The following is an 18,742-nucleotide window of genomic DNA, read 5'->3' as shown; positions in this document are numbered from 1 at the left end:
TTTCGAATTGAGTTAACAATTGCTTTTAACTAGAGATTAAATAAACTTATTCTTTTGCCTCCTGGCCACACATTTAACTTCATTCCTTTAGTACTTTAAAAAAGATATCTCAGGAAATCATAATTACTTGTGACAATATAAAGGGTAACTTTCATTTATTTAGCTGTATTAAAGCATTGGGTATTCTTTTAGTCTCTTAAAAATTTTTCATGTTTTTAGTGCTCTTGGGTCCACTTGAATTCTTCCAATACCTGTTGGAGAGGCACTGGGAGAATCAGCATACAAATGCAGTTGCTTGCTACCTTTTAAAGAGAAAGACATCTAGGTGGTGGCACACACACAAAAGCAGTTCTTAGGGATGCAGTTCAGTTTCTTAAGTTTAAGCACATTGAATGCATCTAATTGCTATAAGATTGCTTTTAGATATCTTTATCATTCTTTCAAATGCTGATACTATTCTCTAAATTTTTGCCTAGGTCTGTAACCAGTGATGAAGGATCCATGAATGCATTCACAGGAAGGGGGTCACCTGGTAGGGGTCAAAAGACTAAAGTCTGTACCACACCTTCATCTGGTCATGCTGCATCTGGGAAGGACTCAAGCAGCAGATTGGCTGTTACAGACCCCACTCGGCCTGGTGCCACCACCAAAATCACCACCACCTCCACCTACATTTCTGCCTCTACACTTAAAGTTAACAAGAAAACCAAAGGGCTCATTGATGGCCTTACTAAGTTTTTTACACCATCACCTGATGGTCGCAGATCACGAGGTGAAATAATAGACTTTTCAAAGCACTATCGTCCAAGGAAAAAGGTCTCTCAGAAACAGTCATGCACTTCTCATGTGTTGGCTACAGGTACCACACAAAAGTTAAAACCTCCACCTTCTTCACTTCCACCCCCAACCCCCATCTCTGGTCAGAGCCCCAGTTCACAAAAGTCCAGCACTTCCACTTCTTCTACCTCTCCCCAGAGTTCTTCCAGCCAGTCCAGTGTGCCCTCCTTTAGCAGTCTTACTAATAACAGCCAGCTGAAGGCACTCTTTGATGGACTTTCTCATATCTATACCACTCAGGGACAGACTCGAAAAAAGGGCCACCCAAGTTATGCACCACCCAAACGTATGCGTCGTAAAACTGAATTAACGTCCACGGCAAAATCTAAAGTCCATTTCTTTGGAAAAAGAGATATTAGAAGTAGGTTTATTTCTCACTCCTCCTCCTCCAGCTGGGGGATGGCTAGAGGACGTATTTTTAAAGCAATTGCTCACTTCAAGCGAACAACTTTCCTTAAAAAGCACAGGATGTTAGGCAGATTAAAATATAAAGTGACCCCTCAGATGGGGACCCCCTCACCAGGGAAGGGGAGCTTGGCAGACGGAAGGATTAAACCTGATCAGGATGATGGTAAGCAAAAGGTCAAAGCTCCAACCAAACCTGCGTCCCGTCCTTCTCCCCAACCCCCCCAAAAATATATATATATATATAAATCAATTCCTATTTGTCACATAGGTCTTAGCTATTTCTCTTGTTCTCACTTCACTTTCATACAGAAGCGGTGAAACTTTGACCTTTAGCTAATGCTGACTAAACTTCCAAAATGTTGTTTTCCAACTAATACTCTCCCGCCTTTTATTTACTTCCATTCGTAGTGACACTAGGACCCCCAGATGCCTTCATAGCGTTGCTTATGGCTTTGTAGTCCCGCATGAGTAGCCACTGTCATGCTTCTGCCACGTCCTTTCCCCTGCTGCCTCTTTGGCCCCAGTGCTGTTGGGCTGTGTGCTGTCAGTGCTTCCAAAAGGGGGGTTTCGGCTCTTCATTTCCCTCTGCTCCATTGCTTTTTCATGACAAAGTTCATCTTGCTTTAGTCTCCACAAAGCCTGATCTGTGATTCTGTGAAGTGTGCTTTTGGATGTGAGTGCGTTTGTGTATGTATTCACCTTAGGAAGAAAAACGATTTCATAATCTCGTTTAACAAATTGGGCCATGACATTTGCTATCCTTTATAAAACAAAAAAACAGAAATGTGTCATTCGGACAACGTGGTAGTTTTTATTATCTCAAAGCTGATAATGGAAGTCTACAACTAGATATTGATAGAACTTCTAAACTTGGTTGAAAAATATGATTTTGCTTTGTTTTATTCTTACTTTCCCTCATATTTATTGTAGCTATAAAAAGATGACAGTGATAAATTCTAATAAAATTCTGGGTACAACAGGGAAAGGGTACTGCTGGATCTTTGAGCAGTGTGTGCTGCTGGATCTATGAGCAGTGCATAGATGTAAAAGTTTATAAAGCTCAAAAAAAAAGAACATCCCTACTTGCCCACTATGTTAATTTGGTGCCATTTTGGTAATGTAAGGTGGTTACTGGTCGTGCAAGTCAGTGAATACACTTTTTGCTGGTTTTAAATAACAGATACTGAAATCAAAATAAGCATCAAACAAGAAAATACAGATGTAAATGTGATTGGAAACAAGGAGACTGTTACTGAAGAAGATTTGGATGTTTTTAAGCAGGCGCAGGAACTTTCTTGGGAGGTAAGGCCAGAATACCACATTATAGTAACAGGAATATGTGGTTTTTAACTATAATATGTAATTACTGCTTTGAATTAATGGAGAATCTTCCTCCAAATCCTTTATGGTTCTTGAGATGTTGCCATGCTTGTTCTTGTTGAATGTACTCTCAAAAGCAATGACTTTGTAGAGTTGCCTTCACTCTTGAAGGTAGGTGAGGGCTCAGCTGGTCTTAGAAAATAGACGAAAGTATCAATAGTTGGAGCATAATTTTGAAAAACCTAGGTATGAAGGAATAGAGATTTCTGATTATTTTCCCCTAAATTTAGAAAATAGCTATTTTAGATCTTTAGCGAAAAGAACGTAGCTTTTAAATTTAACTGTTGCTTCTTCCAACACAGATGGCTGGCCATATGAAAAATGTCTTGTATTTTTATCTCTTTGGCATTGATGAATGCAATATTGGGTTTCATGCTCAGTTTTAATCACTTTTTTTTCATTGTCCAGTAATTTCTTTACACTGTTAACTGTACTTAGATTATTATCACCAAAATGTTAAAAGGTAAGGCTTCTTTGAGAAGTCTCCTATTTTATTTTTTGAATCATGAGTTTCTTATTCAGTTTCTGTGGGACAGTATTTACTGTTATGCCCTCTGCCCCATCCTACTTCCTTTTGGTGGGAAAGAGGACTGTCTATAGTCCTTATTTTTTGGGTGGGGGTACATGGGCCAGGAATCAAACATGGGTCTCATACATGACAGGTTTGAAGTCTACCACTGAGCTACCCATGCTCCCTGTCTATAGTCTTTTAAGCTTTTAGTAGCAGCCACATGGCTTAAATACCTCTGATGTATTCTACCTTAGGGGCTACTGGATATTTCCATTTCTCATTCTGCCCCTATCAGAGTACTTTGTATTGTTTTTCATGCAGCTTAGATAGGTATCAAGGTTTTTCTGCAAATAATTAAGATTGAAAGTCCTTACATTTTATCATGTTTTCAGCCTACTTCCGGCATTCATGTATAAACCTGATGAGCAACAGGCTGCTATCTGAAGGATGGTGCTAAATCTAAATCCCTTCCTTTCTAACATGGTAAAACTGGCCTTTTCACTCAAGAAATATTTCTTGTTATATGGCAGATTCTGTACTGGGCATAGCACTGGGGATACCAGGTGAACGAGGCAGGCAGATTCCTTAACTTCATAGTTTACTGATGTCTTGTATCAGGGAAGACGGATATTAAACCACGAATTTCACAATTGGTAATTTAAATACAGTCAAGTGTAATATTACCTACTGGAGGAACAGGGTACCGTGAGAGTGTGCAACAGCTGCATTGTCTTACAATCTCATCCTCAGTTTTAACATTGCAACAGATCCTTAAATTCATTGCTAGACATTTGTATATAATTATTTCGGGCTCCTATCTTCGAAATACTGTTTCTAAGGGAGTTCGTTTATTTATATATGAATCTTATACAGAGGTGATCACTAATTCACAGGAGCCAATGGTGCTTTTTTTAAACAACCTCAAAATTCACAATGAAGATTAGTGCTCTGATCTTAACAGGTTTTCGTAGGCATGGATGAAAGAACCTAAAAGTGAGCGAAAAGTAGCTTCTAATATTTATATTTTATTTTCTTCTTTTCTTTATCTCTGGTAGAAAATAGAATGTGAAAGTGGAGTAGAAGACTGTGGCAGGTATCCTTCTGTAATAGAATTTGGGAAATATGAAATCCAAACCTGGTACTCCTCGCCTTACCCACAGGAATATGCAAGGTAATGGAGTAAGCATGGCAGATGTATAACTTTAGTGTAATGGATGTAGGAGGTAGGAAAATTCTTGATTATAAAGCAGGAATTACATGATTGGGGAAATAAATTTGGGTTCTCCATTCTGAGTGCTTCTAAAACTATTATTTTTGCCAGCATCTTTTTATAGAGTTCTCTGTGCTATGTAAATGCCTTACACTTCTTAATTACATAGGCATTGGAATTTTTGTTCATTAGCTTCTAGACTGTGCTTTCTCACTTGGGTTAGTTTGGCAAATGTTGATTTTGTTGAGGCCAAGTCATGAAAAAAAATTTGTTTAACCCTTGTATATTTTTGGTAGAGTATATAATAGTATTGGACTTTTCACTTATTTTGAACTTATATTAGCTATGAGAAGAATATAAATATACAGACTACAAAATGGGTATATTGTGAATTGATTTCTTCATTCATTCACATCAGATTATACTTTGTTAGTATCTTCTCAATTTTTTTAGCCGGCAAAGTTATAATCTCACATTTGCTTTCCTTCTAGAATAGATGTCCTTTCCACTCGCAGGTGGGTGTCTGGCCAGTCAACTAACTGGAGAAAATGGGGAAGGGTTTTAGAAGCTAAGTTGCAATCTAAGAGTCAGGAGTCTTGATTTCTCTTCCCACTTTATGCCACTTAGCTGTGTGTTCTGGAACAGTTTTGTAAAATGCCTATGAGCATTAGTTTGTGTGGATAATCATAAAAGTCATGTGCTCTGAGAGTTTCGAATAAATTTTGCACATTAAATGCAGGTATTTAAAGTTACTATTGTCGCGTGTCTATCTCTCCCCAAAACCTATCTCCCATTCTTGTACCCCAAAGACCTTTAAAATATTTCTGAATATTTTCTTGTAAAAACCAGCAGTGTCCATTTAAACATCGATAGAGTACAAGTATAAAAATCCTAATTTTTAAGGTGGAGAAAAATTGGCAGGGGTGAGAAAGGTGTTTGTCTCATGTTACTCAAAGAGTCAGTAAAACCAGTAGGAAGAAATTTAGCTCTTTTCATTTTCAGTCCTACATTTGCTGCATTCAACAATATATAGCTATTATGATAACTTTAAAGTTACCTCATCCAGAAGTGGAAATGGAAACAACTAAGACTTCTCTGCCTCAGAAATACCCAGATATTTAAAACATAATAAATCCACTTCTCTCTTATTACAAGATTATTACATTCACACCACTGGCCATATATGCTGTTAAAAATATTGACATTAAATCTGAAATTTGAAAAGAATTCATGGTCAGCTGACATGATAGTATCCTTACTGTTGATTTTTAGGATGGTGAATCCAGGTCAAAAAAATCTTTCTTTGTGTAGCTCCAGAGAAAATAAATCATTTGTTCACAAAGTAAAGACAACATGTATTGAAAAATAATGTAAGATTTTTATATTCTTTTTATTGCCGGTTGCTATTTGTCTTAAATATAGTATTATAGAGCCTTTTTATGCCTTAGGAAAAAATTGAACAATATTTATCATTTTTCTTTTAAACAGTACAATCAATCTGATAGATTATTTGATTTTTAAACTTGTAACAGATTACCAAAGCTTTACCTGTGTGAATTCTGTCTTAAATACATGAAAAGTAAAAACATTTTGCTAAGACACTCAAAGAAGTGTGGATGGTATCATCCTCCAGCAAATGAAATTTACCGAAGGAAAGACCTTTCAGTATTTGAGGTAAGCATGTGTGAAATAAAAATCCAGCTTTTGGAAACTTAATGATCCTAATTATTGACTATGTACTGATATGTTTCTAGAAGGTGCAAAATATGTTATTTAATTTTGATATTTAAATTCAGATTCCATGCTTTAGAATATTTATCTTACCATATTAAGCAACTATTTAGATTGATGAAGATTCACTACTTTATTACATTAACTTTGTGTCTTCCTCCAAATCCCTGTCTACACTAAATATATGCATCAGTGAATTTATGATCTCCTCAGCTCTTTGTAAATTCTACATTCTTTGGCAGGAGAAATTAGCTTTGTTCAGCAGCTACAGCCAGTGTCTGGCAGGTGCTCATTCTTCCAGGGAATTGAGCAGCTGTACATATCTCTTCAATACACATCCACCTGTGTTTCCACCCATTTCTTGGCAGGATGGATAATCCTTTTGGTAAGACCCCAGCAGATGTTGGGACGCCCCCCCATCTGGATAGATGGCCTCCCCTGGAGCACTCTGCTATTCACAGGAACCCCTTGTGGCCATGTGTCTGTCATTGTGCGTTTGTTGAAAACATTTTGTGTTTTCAGAATTAACTTAGTGGCAGAAGGTCTTTGCCTCTATATAGTTTCATTGTTTAATTATGTTTTATTGTCAGTCTCAGATCTAGTTTATCTGAGTCAGTTGTACCTTGAGCAGACCAAACCTTTCTTTCATGTTGTTGTCTCTTCACAGGGTTCTTAATTCTCACCTTTATTCTCTTTACTCCGGTTAAGTACCTCTTACTGTCCTGCTTTATTGATTTCTTCTCTGTTGCCCACTTGGTACATTGCTTTTCGTTCCTGGATGTTGATAACTACCTTTCCTTACAGAGCAGACATGGTATCTTCTTTATCAGAAATGCCCAGCTAACACCATCTAGTTGAGACCCACAGAGCTGCTCTCACTTGACATTTAACTGATATCACAAGTTCGTCTTCCCTATTGGCTCCTTTCTTGATACCTTGGATCTTTTCTTCCAACCAAAATTAAAAAATCACTGTCTTTCATTGTTTCCCAGTGAACAAGACACAATGTTAGTCTTAATTAATTATTAAATAAATCAGCATAAGTCTGCCTGTGGAGTTGAAATTCTCAACCCAAGGGTAAGGGAACCAGCCTATTCATAAGAATGGTCTGCTTTTCCAAGGCAGGTGCTTTTGGACCGTAGAGAGGTGAGAGGGCAAATTCAGAAGCAGGTTTGTAAAATTTTATGTATGCAGATAATTGCCACGATTCCTGTTCTGGAATCTGAGTTAATATTTAAAGTACAGCATGTAGGAAACTTTTCTCTTAGCAGTTTCCCAAATAGCTCTTAAAGTAAATTAAGAGTAATCATAGATTAATACTTTCCTATCTTCTCTTCATCCATCACTCTTGAAAGCATGCCCTATTAAACTTTTCCCAACTAATGAGAATTTTGCTTCAGCATTGTGCCATCTCTCTAATTGTTTTTCTGGTTCAGAGAGACACACATCTCCGTCTTTCTTTTTTATAATGTATTACCATTTCCAGAAGGACTTTACTCCCAAATACTGAAAAACTTACTTTAATTAAAGAGAGAATTGTATCCTCTGTGCCCATTACCCATATTTGATTATGTTGCTATCTGTGGGACCTAGGTTTTATCCAAGGGAAATAGTTATATGAAGTCTAAAAATAATTTCTGCAATATGAGAACCCATATGGTCCACAGGAGACTCCAGAACGGTCAAGTTCATTGTTAAAGAGCGCTGGTTCGCAAATATCCTTTTCCCTTAAGAATAGTGCTAGAGAAATTCTCCTTGGATCTGCTGTGCTTTCTCTTTTTAACAAGTGACTACATTTGATCAAAGAAATTGCGTCTGTGCCTAGCCTCCTGTCTATAACCATCAGTATCACAGCTTGGTTCTTTTATTTTGAATAGAAGTAGACTGTAATCATGGTACTTATTGTAGGTTGAAATTCATCTCACTTTCTCTGTAAGTATTCCCAACATAGAAATTTTATCTTTTCCAATTATATTTCAAATGATGCCTGGGATAAACCCAAAATGGAAGCCTCTTTTTTTACACTTATGGGGAATCAGAATAATACAGTTCATTTATATTTTGGTGTGAAGCCTGTTTGAAAATAATATAAAAAATGAACTTGCTTGAAGTGTTTTAATCTATTTACATTTCCTTTAATCCAGATTTTTTTACATGGTTCAAATGAAGAGATAGAACGTGTCTGATAATTTTTAGCTCATAATAAATTACAAATAAAAATTACTCCACTGCTAGTGGTTTCACCTTTATTCACATAGCTGAAAGAGAATGGTGGAATTCTGATATGCCAAATGACAACTATTTTCTGATGAACTCTGTACTTGCTTAGTGGAATATTTTAATGTCTCAGTTTGGGATTAAGAAATAAAAATAAAATTTTTCTGAAATAACATATTGAAGAAACAACCTTATATTGAGTGGTAATTTTTGTTTAAAATAATGTTGTCTGTTTCTTTTGCTAGGTTGATGGGAATATGAGCAAAATTTATTGCCAAAACCTTTGCTTGTTAGCCAAGCTCTTTCTGGACCACAAAACGTTATATTATGATGTCGAGCCATTCCTTTTTTATGTCCTTACAAAAAATGATGAAAAGGGCTGTCATCTGGTTGGATACTTCTCTAAGGTAAAAACAAGAGCCAGCATGACCTTCATTTTCTTTTTCAAATTGATTTTGGTAGAGCCCAATTCTTTGAACAGGGCTTTGTTACGACTATAATTTGAATAAGTGATACATGTTTCTGGAAAGCTCAGGTTCTTGTTAGAGCTCAACAAAACAACAAACAACAAAAGTGCCCATGCCTAGAAAGTTTGCAAGTAAAGGAGCTGTTAGGAGCTGAGGTCTGTGTGCTATCTTGACTGCCAGCATCCATGTAACATTATAATTCCTGCCTTGCAGACCATCTAGCATCTTTCATTTTTTAAATGTTAAGCTTATTTCCTTTTCCTCTCAAGTAGAGTCTACACAAAGATTTCAGTATAATGTGGCATTTAAGAGAATTCTCATTTCTCCTCATTGCATTCCCTTTATGGTCATTAGTATCTCAGTGACTTAGAACATTGCCATTTGGACAGTCAAGCTTATATAATGACTAGTTTTACACTTTTGTCTCTTATTCTCTCTGCTGTTTTAAGATCTAAAACATCTTCACCATTAGAAAGCCTAAATGTTTCCAGTTGTTAGCACAGGAGAGATGTTGACATATTGGGTAGATATCTTCTTTTTCAGTGGTTCAAAGTGATTGTCTCTCGTTCTGCTCAAAGACTTCTGAGAAACAATAACTCATATGCAAAGAAAGAAAACTGGGTTTGAAGATCTTTACACAGGTTGTGACAGTTAGGAAATGGTTTAATATACCAGAATGGTATATAAGCAGCAAAGGTAATTATGAGACTCCCAAGCAGAAGGTAAATTATCTGAACCATGTGTTTTATTTACTCTACATTTTTCTCATATTAGATGATAAGATTAGTGAATTTTAATTGTATTACATAAATAGAATGCTTTATAGAAATGTCGTTCTTATGGAAGATGAAAAGATAGAATATATATGAAGGTACTTTGCAAACAGTAATTACTCTGAATTTTAAGAAACAATCCAGAGACCATAAACAAAGAAATGACTGTGTCAGCGCTCATGGAAAATTGCCTCTATGTTTTAATTCATATATTTGGTAAAGCTTTAGACTGAAAAAGAAGAATGCTAATGTACACAGTTCAGATTCAAAAGATGACAGAGTATTAACATAGAATAATACAATAGGGAGGAAATTCACTTATATAATTTATTGAAAATTTTATCTTTTACTTTGATGTGTAAAGATTTTTTTTTCCAAAGAGTTAAAAGAATAGTGGTCTTGATTGTCCTCCCTGTTAGAAAATGATGTTTGTCTAAATGTATGTGAGCTTAAATGTAGATCTTAATGGTGCCTGCTGTCCTTTTCCTGCTGAGTCTTCTGTGTCACCTCTGGTTCGTACCCATGTCTCTAGTTGATTGGGACTTGCCATTTGTAGCTTTGCCGCTCTTCCTCCCAGGTTGTTTAACATTTGTACTCAGATTACTTCTCTTATTTTGTCACAGTTTCTTCTATAGTATGGCAGCAGCTACTACCCTTTCTTTTACCTGGAATGCTATAATTCTTATATATATATAAGAATATATATGTATGTATGTTTATCCTTTGGTGGTATAGTGAAACATAAGGTGATCTAAAATTAACCATATTAAAAGACTAAATATTAATTAAACCATACTATGATGTGTAAATTGGAATGTGGAGGACTGTGGCCCTTTCAGGTATAGAGAATATTAGAAAGGCAGTTCAAGAATAGCCAGAGAATGACCAAGATTGCAATGAATATGGCTTTCCAAGCACATAATATATGAGTCTAAACAGACAGGAAAGAAAGAGCAGTTATTTTATCTATATTTTGAAATCTAACTATAACAACATGTGTTAAGGAAAAAGCAAAAACAAAAAATGGTATCTCTGTTGAATTGAAATGGCATCAAGGATGAGTCCTTTTAACCCAGAGTACATCTCTTTTTAGAGGGGTGGCCTATTTGTCTGACTTTGTAAAATAGACATTATTTGAACTTTTGGTAGTGAGGTGCACATCCAGTGATGGACAAGCCATCTTCTTAGGAAAACTGACAGATATTATTTCTTCCTCCTCATGTTTTAGAGGCTCCACAAACAGCTAGGAATATGCAAAAGTTGGGAGCATATCTCTCTCACAAAGAAGTCTTTAATTCTTCCCTGCAGGGTTTTTCCCCACAGCCTTTTCCTGTGATTTTTCAAATAGGTTCATTAAAGATCTGGGTGTTTTATAGTAATTCTTTGATGTGGTTAGTACCATTTGTGGTCAATCTTATTTGTGGTTTATGTTTGGACAGAGCATTCACAACCTCAAAAGCCTTTTTCAGATCTTCTCTTTAAGTTTTGGCGGCTTCTGTGTACCCTGAATAATATATCGCTGCAGCAGTATACTATATCCCATGAAAATTGCAATTCTTCCTTAACTATAAAGCTGTTTGCCACCATATTCTTCCCAGTCTTCCTCCTGGTTTCTTGGTAATATTTGGGCCACACTTTTGTTTGAAGGCTGTAGTGTTACTTGTTATTGCTGTCTTTTTGTTTTGTCTTGTTTTCCTGGTTTGAAATGCAGCGCAACTATTTCACTTTTTAGTTTTACTTTTTATTTGTAGGAGAAATGAATTTGTGTAAAAGCTACCCACACGTATACTAATTCTAGTTTCACTGGGGCATTTGCTGAAAGGCAAAAGACAGATTGCTGTTGCAGTTTGAAGTTATTTAGCAAGGTAGTTGGCCAAGTCCTAACTTACCCTGTTGGGTGACTCTCTGGATGCTATTTTGTCCATCTCCCAAGTTGTTTCGGCATGGAAAGCATTTCTTCTATACTGTCTTTTTTGTGTCTCATTTGGTTTATATTTCCTGGTCATCTTTATTCATCATATTTTATGGTACTGGCTTTCAAGAATATTGAGAAACATTTTTGGAGTTGAGGGTGTGTTGTTAGTTGAGAGTTTGATTAACACAGCAGGATTATTTTGCTTGATCCTAACCTAACACAATGGCTTACCTTAGTGGAATATTTTACATGTAGGTGCGGGGAATTGCCCACTTCAGCAGAGCTCTGACATACTTGATCTGTTTCTCCTTCCCTTAGGAAAAGCTTTGCCAGCAGAAGTATAATGTCTCCTGCATAATGATCATGCCCCAGCACCAAAGGCAAGGATTTGGACGATTTCTCATTGATTTCAGTAAGTGAAGTACTTAATTTACTTTCATGACCCAGGGAGCTGATGGCTGTTATGGGAAACAGTAAAACATAAAACTTTATTTAACCTTTGTTGTTTTTATCAATAGAAAATGGACTTTGTATTTATATTTACATAGGTTAGAAAATCTTCCTTAAGTGAAAAATATACTGCTGCTCAAGTCATTGTACTCTAGGAAATTGAGACTAGATCTCTTCTCGGTGTGACTAGCTCACAAAGCCATTACACTGAATGAACCGGTGGAATTACATTCCATTCAGTGGTGCTCATGCTCATTAGCACCAAAAGAGGCAATTATTTGCGATTAAAGCTAAAGGAAATGTTATTTAAAAGGATTTTCGGCTTTCTAAAATTTTGCCTATAATCCTTGTACTGTTCTGAACAGAAAAGGAATAGTTCCATTTAGAAAAGCAGTTCTTCAGGTAGCTTATCCTTTTGGCTGTATTTTCTTATCTTAATTTTCCTTTTCTATGCTGGAAATTATTATAATGTTTGTATCTAGAGATTTTTCAAGAAACATGTTTTATATGCATTTGTATTCTGTGAGCCACCTCAATTAAAATCAGAATATAATATAAAAAATGCACAGGATAATGTAAAAAAATGAGTGTTTTTTTTCTCCTTTTTTATAGTATATTGGATATGTAAATGTAGTATCAAGGCAACATGTAGAGAATTGATTCAAAATACTCATATAAGATGATAGCCAGGTACCCCAGGATAATAATCATTTCTTGCTATGTAAAAATCTGTCTGTAGGAACCAGCTTGATGATCAGATTGCAGTTTGTCTGATTTTAAACTAAAAAAAGAAAAATTTAGGAAATCACATAATCTTCATGAGGTGCATCATTGTGAAAACCACAGTGTAAACCTAGGAAAAGAAGAATTATATTGCTAATTCTTTATTATTAGTTATTGAAATATTAAAAGTCTGGTTGTGAAGTAAATGTAGCAATTTTGGATAGATTTCTGTAATTTATTGACATTGAAGAATATTGTTTTTTTAAAGGAAATATTTTTGGTAGAAATATTTTTAGGTAGTATTTCCAGTTATTAATTCATTACTGTAGTTTTATCTGTTCTTTCCTGGCCTAGTTATCCAGGAAACTATTTATCCCATGGAGGGTCATCTCACAAAGGGTTCACTATTTTAATTTCATGGACTTCTAGCTGTGATTGGTTCTAAGGGCAAAACTGATCTTTGTTCTGAAGTTTTGTGTGGCCACCATTCATAAGTTATTCATAAATATTAACTTTCTGGTATGTATAGCAGCCATTTTAAGTTTCAAATCTTTGATAGTGTCTGCATGCTTACAGAATAAGGCACACTTCTTAGCTCAACAGTCAAAATCTTCCAACACCTAATACCATCCTACTTTTAGGCTTTTTCATCTACTAATCTCCTTTTCCCTCAAATGTTCTAAGCACATTCCCATACCTCCATTCTTTGTCCCAGCATTTCCCTTCCCTGAACTGACCACTTCCTCCTCTCCCAACCTGTCTGTTCATATTTCCAAGTCACTGTTAACTCCTTGGATACCGTCTTCCTTGTATCCGATAGGACAGTGCACTCAGTAATTGAATTTTATGTATTTTTGTTGATTTGAATTGAATACTCAAAGTGATAAGGTCATTGCACACAATAATATTGTGCCTAAAATAAAAAGGGACTGGTACTTACCAAAATACGAGTCTTTAAATACAGTAGCATCTTATTTGTTTGGCATGATCTGGTACTGAGGCTTCCTTCAAAAAAAATAAACCAGGTACAAAAACATTCTCCTTCAAATGCTAAACCCATTTTAGTGAAAATTGAATTAGAGTCTACCCTGTGTTTTTTTGTTTTTTAATTAGAGAAGTTGTAGGTTTACAAAAAAAACATGCATAAAATATTGAATTCCCATATACCACCCTATTATTTACACTTTACTACCTGTGTTTTCAAGCATGAGTAATGGAACATAGTGCAACCTTTTCTGGGTGCCTCAGAGCCATTGTGAGGAATACTTATCCATCAGTATACATCCAGGCAGTATAGTGCTGAGGGTGTAGCTTTTGGAATTTCTCTTTCCTGTACTCCTTCCTCTACTCTGGAGTGAGCCAAGGAGTGTGCTGAATGATTAAAGTTGAAAGGGTTTGAAGTTATCCCCCTAGAGAAGAGGCTACCAGGAGAGCGGGAATTGGTGTAAGCTTCATAGAAATTCCATTTAAAACCAAAAGAACTCCTTGGCTACTGTTCTAGTTTGCTAGCTGCTGGAATGCAACATACCAGAGATGGATTGGCTTTTAATAAAAAGGGATTTCTTTCATTAATTCTTCAGAGGAAAGGCAGCTAACTTTCAACTGAGATTCTTATGTGGGAAGGCACAAGCGATCTCTGCTGGCCTTCTCTCCAGGCCTCTGGGTTCCGACATCTTTCCCCAGGTGATTCTTTCTGCTTCTCCAAAGGCCTGGGCTGATCTACAAGTGCTGAGATGAGGTATGCTGAGCTGCTTGGGTTGTACTATGTTGAGCTCTTTCATTTAAGCACCAGCCAATTAAATCAAACATCACTCATTACAGCAGGCACACCTCTTAGCCGACTGCAGGTGTAATGAGCATCAGATGAGGTTCACATACCATTGGCTCATGTCCACAGCAACAGAACTAGATACCTTCACCTGGCCAAGTTGACAACTGAATCTAAGTACCACAGCTACAAAGATTTTTAAGAAGATAGAGTAGACTGCTGAAAAAAAAATGTCATCTCCTTCTTTGGAGTTATTTAAAATAAGGATAGATAGGATCTTTCTAGAATGATTTAGATCTATTCTTTTGCAGAGGGAGGGGATGAACCCAATGACCTCTCATACGCCTTTTTGACCTCTTAGTTCAGAGCTCAGGGCAAGAAAGATAACTAAGATTGCAAATTTTCTAAAATCTACTCTATTTTTTTAAGGGGCTTTTTAATGGTTTCTATTTTGGTCAAGGGCTACTTTTTCACTAAGTCAAGAAAAGTTGTAAACCATGAAAATATTTATTTTGTCTGTAATAATTGGCTAGGGTAGCAAACTGGAACAAGAAAGCTATAGGTGCCTACTTGCAGAATGGATCACAGATATGGGTAAAATATAATAAGCTGTATGTATATAAACAACTGGAGAACACAAACTTTGAATACTATACTGTTCTCCAGGACAGTATCAGCTAGTCAAGAGGGACAGAATGGTCATCCACGGGACCAAATGCTGCCCTTGGAATAAGTGTTCATTCATCTCTCTTCCTAGGTTGGCTTGTCTGGGATTTGTTAGAGTAGGGCTTCCCAGCATGTCATTTGCAGAGCTCGGCCAGAGTGACTCACAGCACCAACTTCATCTTGCTCATAAACCACCTCATCGGTTTTGTGGCTTTCTGCCCAAAACAAGTGGCGTGGAGGAGAGAGTGATTTCATTGATTGAAGCTGATACCACATTCCTTTCCCCTACATTCTTTGTGGGTCCCTCCTCTTCCTTAGTCAGAAATTTTATCCCATCTCTGTCTCCATACCCACCCACCCCAACCCACCTTCCTTCCCCAACAGATATCTCAAGGCTTAGAGAAACCCCCTAATCACAAAGCTCTTGCAGTTCTTGGCATCAGAGCCTCCCATGGGCAAGGCAAGGAACTGCTGTTTTTCACAGAGCACTGCTGGGTATTGGAGTACCAGAGTATTTCCCACCAGGCCCTGGCTTGTCCCTGTTCTCAGACTTGCCCAGCTCTGACTTATCTTTTATTTTTAAGTAATTTCCAACTTAGGGAAAAGTTGCAAAAACAGTACCAAGAGTTCCTATATACTCTTCACACAGATTCCCCAAATTTTATGGCATTTATTATTTCTCTCATTCATATATATAATCTTTTTCTGAATTATTTGAGAGTAAATTACAAATATATTTTTACCCCTAAATACTTCATTGTATGGTGCTTTCTAAATACTTCATTGTATGGTGCTTTCATACATAACCATAGTACAAATGATCAAACCAAAAAAATAATATTGATTTGCCACTTTTATCTAATGTTCAGCATTCCCTCCGTTTAGGACCACCTGGTACATTTAGTTACTGTGTTTCTGGAGTCTCCTTTAATCTGAAACAGTACCTCAGGCTTTTTTTCTCACTGGCATGACATTTTTTTTTTATAGTTTCCCTCAATTTGGCCTCATTTGATATTTCATTGTGATTAGATTCAAGTTATACATTTTTGACAGGAAATAACATTATATCCTCCTCAGTACAGCTTATCAGGAGTCATATTTTAATTTATTTATCCCATTACTGAGTTAAGGTAGTACCTGCCAGATTTTCCTTTGCAAGCAAGTATCTGGTGAGGAGATACTTTGGACTACCATCCAATTTCACTTACTAGTTTTAGCATTCATTTATTTTTCTTTGTCCAAAATAATTATTAGTATAGTGGTTACCAAATGGTAGTTTTCTAATTCCATTGTGTCTTCTACTTATTAGTGGCATTCCACTGTAAGGAAGAGCTTTCTCTTTTTTCCCCATGTATCTAATAATTCATTTACTTATTTATATCATTAAGTAACTCATGGGTTCTTATTTTATTCTATGGATTATAATTTGTTGCTACCATTATTTTCATTGTGTTCACGTTGTCCCATATTTAGTCAGTGGAAACTACTTCACACTGGTTCCTGTGTCCTATTGACATATCCCAGTCCTTTGAAAGCTTACTTACTTTCTGCCACAACATGATGTTCCAGAGTCATCTTTTCATCTTGATCTTTCCTGACCTAGCCCTGGAATCACCATTTCTAATAAGACCTTTGGTTCCATATAGTGAAGAATGATGTTTAGAAACCAAGATCCTGGGGTGTCACTACTTCAACCCTCTCAGAGGACAGAGCTGAGGTGGGAAGGGAGTAGGAAGGTGACAGATATAAAGGAAAAGAAATATATGTCTATATATATGTATATGTACACACACACACTGTCGTGAGTTCATACCTTCCATTCTAGATCAGCAGCCCATGGTTTTATTATATCCTTCCTTTCCATATTTGTAACTCCGTTTCTGTCAGTGAGAAACCTGACTATCATTATGCACGATATTTTTACTTATATGCTCAGTCTTAGGAGACACATTAAGTAGTTTCAAAATTGCTAACTCATACCTCTGTGAAAAATAAACTTTCTAACTAGAGGTCACTATCTGTGTATAGTTCTTTTTGTCTTTAGCCTCAGTGTATCTAGTTGAAATACTGTGTTCAAATGTACTTGGGTCAGTTCTTTTCAATTTTTTTCCCTTCAGTGTGATTTTATCATTCATTTGAAATACAAAGATAGGCTTATTTGTTTCAGTTTGTTTGCGATTATGGGTTTTCTTCCACCCTTGTTCCCTGTTTTTGGTTTTTTTAAGGAATGTAAAATATTAACATGATTTTAAAAGTTAAAGCGGTGGCTCAGTGGCAGAATTCTCGCCATTTCTGGTTTGATTCCCGGAGCCTGTCCATGCAAAAAATAGAAGTTAAAAAAAAAACTTTATTAAAAGGGCCTACCCTGAAAGGTGTGACTTCCCACCCCCATTCCATCCACCGTGTTCTTATTCCCTGATCCTTTTCTACAGGTCACCAATCTCCTTCCATTCTAGTTTATCTTTCCTTCCATCTTTGTGCAAATGAGCAGATAGCTGCATATTTCCTCCCCCCCCCCCCAACTCATCTTTTCATACCCTGGATAAAAGGAGCATCAGAGACAAGGTTTTCACAATCACACAGTCACATTGTAAGAGATACAGTCTTCTTCAAGAATCAAGGCTACTAGGACACAGCTCAACTTTCCTCCAGCCAGTCCAATACAACATAAACTAAAAAAGGATAGCTATATAATGTGTAAGAATAACTTCCAGAATAACCTCTCAACTGTTTGAATTATCTTAGTCACTGAGACTTTATTTTGTCTCATTTCTGCCTTCACTCTCTTGGTCAAGAAGACTTTTTCATTCCCATGATGCCAGGTCCCAGTTCATCCCCTGGAGTCAGGTTCCCCATTGCCGGGGAGATTTACAACCCTGAAGTCATGTCCCCCGTGGGTGTTGGGCAGTGAGTTCATCTGCCAAGTTTTTCCTCTTATACGAAAGGTTGTGAACTGTGAATACTCTATGGCATTTTAGTTCTTTTTTCACTTAGCATTGTATCTTGGATATCACTCCCTACCACTCCAAGAGCTCCTCTTTACAGGTACATAGCACTCCATTGTGTGGCTGTGCCAGTGTTTACTCATCTGCTCTCCTATATGTGGTCATTTAGGTTATTTCCAATGTTTTGTCGTAATGAGTAACCTTGGATATATATTTTTGTTGTTTTGCTGTTAGAGTATCTTCAGGGAAAATTCCTTAAAGGTGGTATTGTTGAGTCAGATGTAAATGGATTGATGGTTTTGTTGGGTGTTGCCAAATTCCCCTCCAAAAGGGTTGATTAATTTGCAGTTCCTACTAGTAATGTATGAGTGTGTTTTCTCTTGCCAGAAAAATATATTGTCACTTTTTTCCAATCTGATTGGAGAAATAGTATCTCAGTGTAGTTTTCACATGCATTTTAAGAGTTTTTTAATGTATTAGGGATAGTATTCCTTTATTTTTGACATGTTGCAAATATTTTCTACCAGTCTGTCAGTTGCCTTTTGCCCTTTTTATGGTGATTGTTTTTATTTGTGCTTTTTCATGCAAAAGATTTTTGAAAATTTTTATACTCTGAAATTTACCACTTTTTTATTTCCTTTGGATTTTTAATCATAATTAGTATAACTTTTCATGCACTCAAGAATGCTTTCACCAATATTTTCTCTTACTGCTCATGTGGATTTCCTTTTTTATATTTAT

The 18,742-nt window shown here is 36.4% G+C and overlaps 1 protein-coding gene across 6 annotated transcripts in view; it reads left to right on the top strand.

The window, feature by feature from the left end:
- The window catches only part of KAT6B (lysine acetyltransferase 6B), a 240,861-nt gene that overhangs the window by 188,477 nt on the left and 33,642 nt on the right, over positions 1–18,742 (top strand). For 4 of the 6 annotated variants that reach the window (XM_077124858.1, XM_077124856.1, XM_077124857.1 and 1 more), the window contains exons 8-13: positions 477–1,408; positions 2,426–2,547; positions 4,192–4,307; positions 5,879–6,020; positions 8,540–8,701; positions 11,768–11,861. In XM_077124858.1, coding sequence (XP_076980973.1) covers positions 477–1,408; positions 2,426–2,547; positions 4,192–4,307; positions 5,879–6,020; positions 8,540–8,701; positions 11,768–11,861 — 1,568 coding nt within the window. The remainder of the gene's footprint in view (positions 1–476; positions 1,409–2,425; positions 2,548–4,191; positions 4,308–5,878; positions 6,021–8,539; positions 8,702–11,767; positions 11,862–18,742) is intronic. The other 2 variants (XM_077124860.1, XM_077124861.1) reach the window with 2 other exon arrangements.

Source organism: Tamandua tetradactyla, chromosome 13 (genome assembly GCF_023851605.1).
Source record: "Tamandua tetradactyla isolate mTamTet1 chromosome 13, mTamTet1.pri, whole genome shotgun sequence".
NCBI classification, from domain to species: Eukaryota; Metazoa; Chordata; class Mammalia; order Pilosa; family Myrmecophagidae; genus Tamandua; species Tamandua tetradactyla.
The sequence above is the reverse complement of the archived record's forward strand: the minus strand, read 5'-3'. Positions and strand labels throughout refer to the sequence as shown.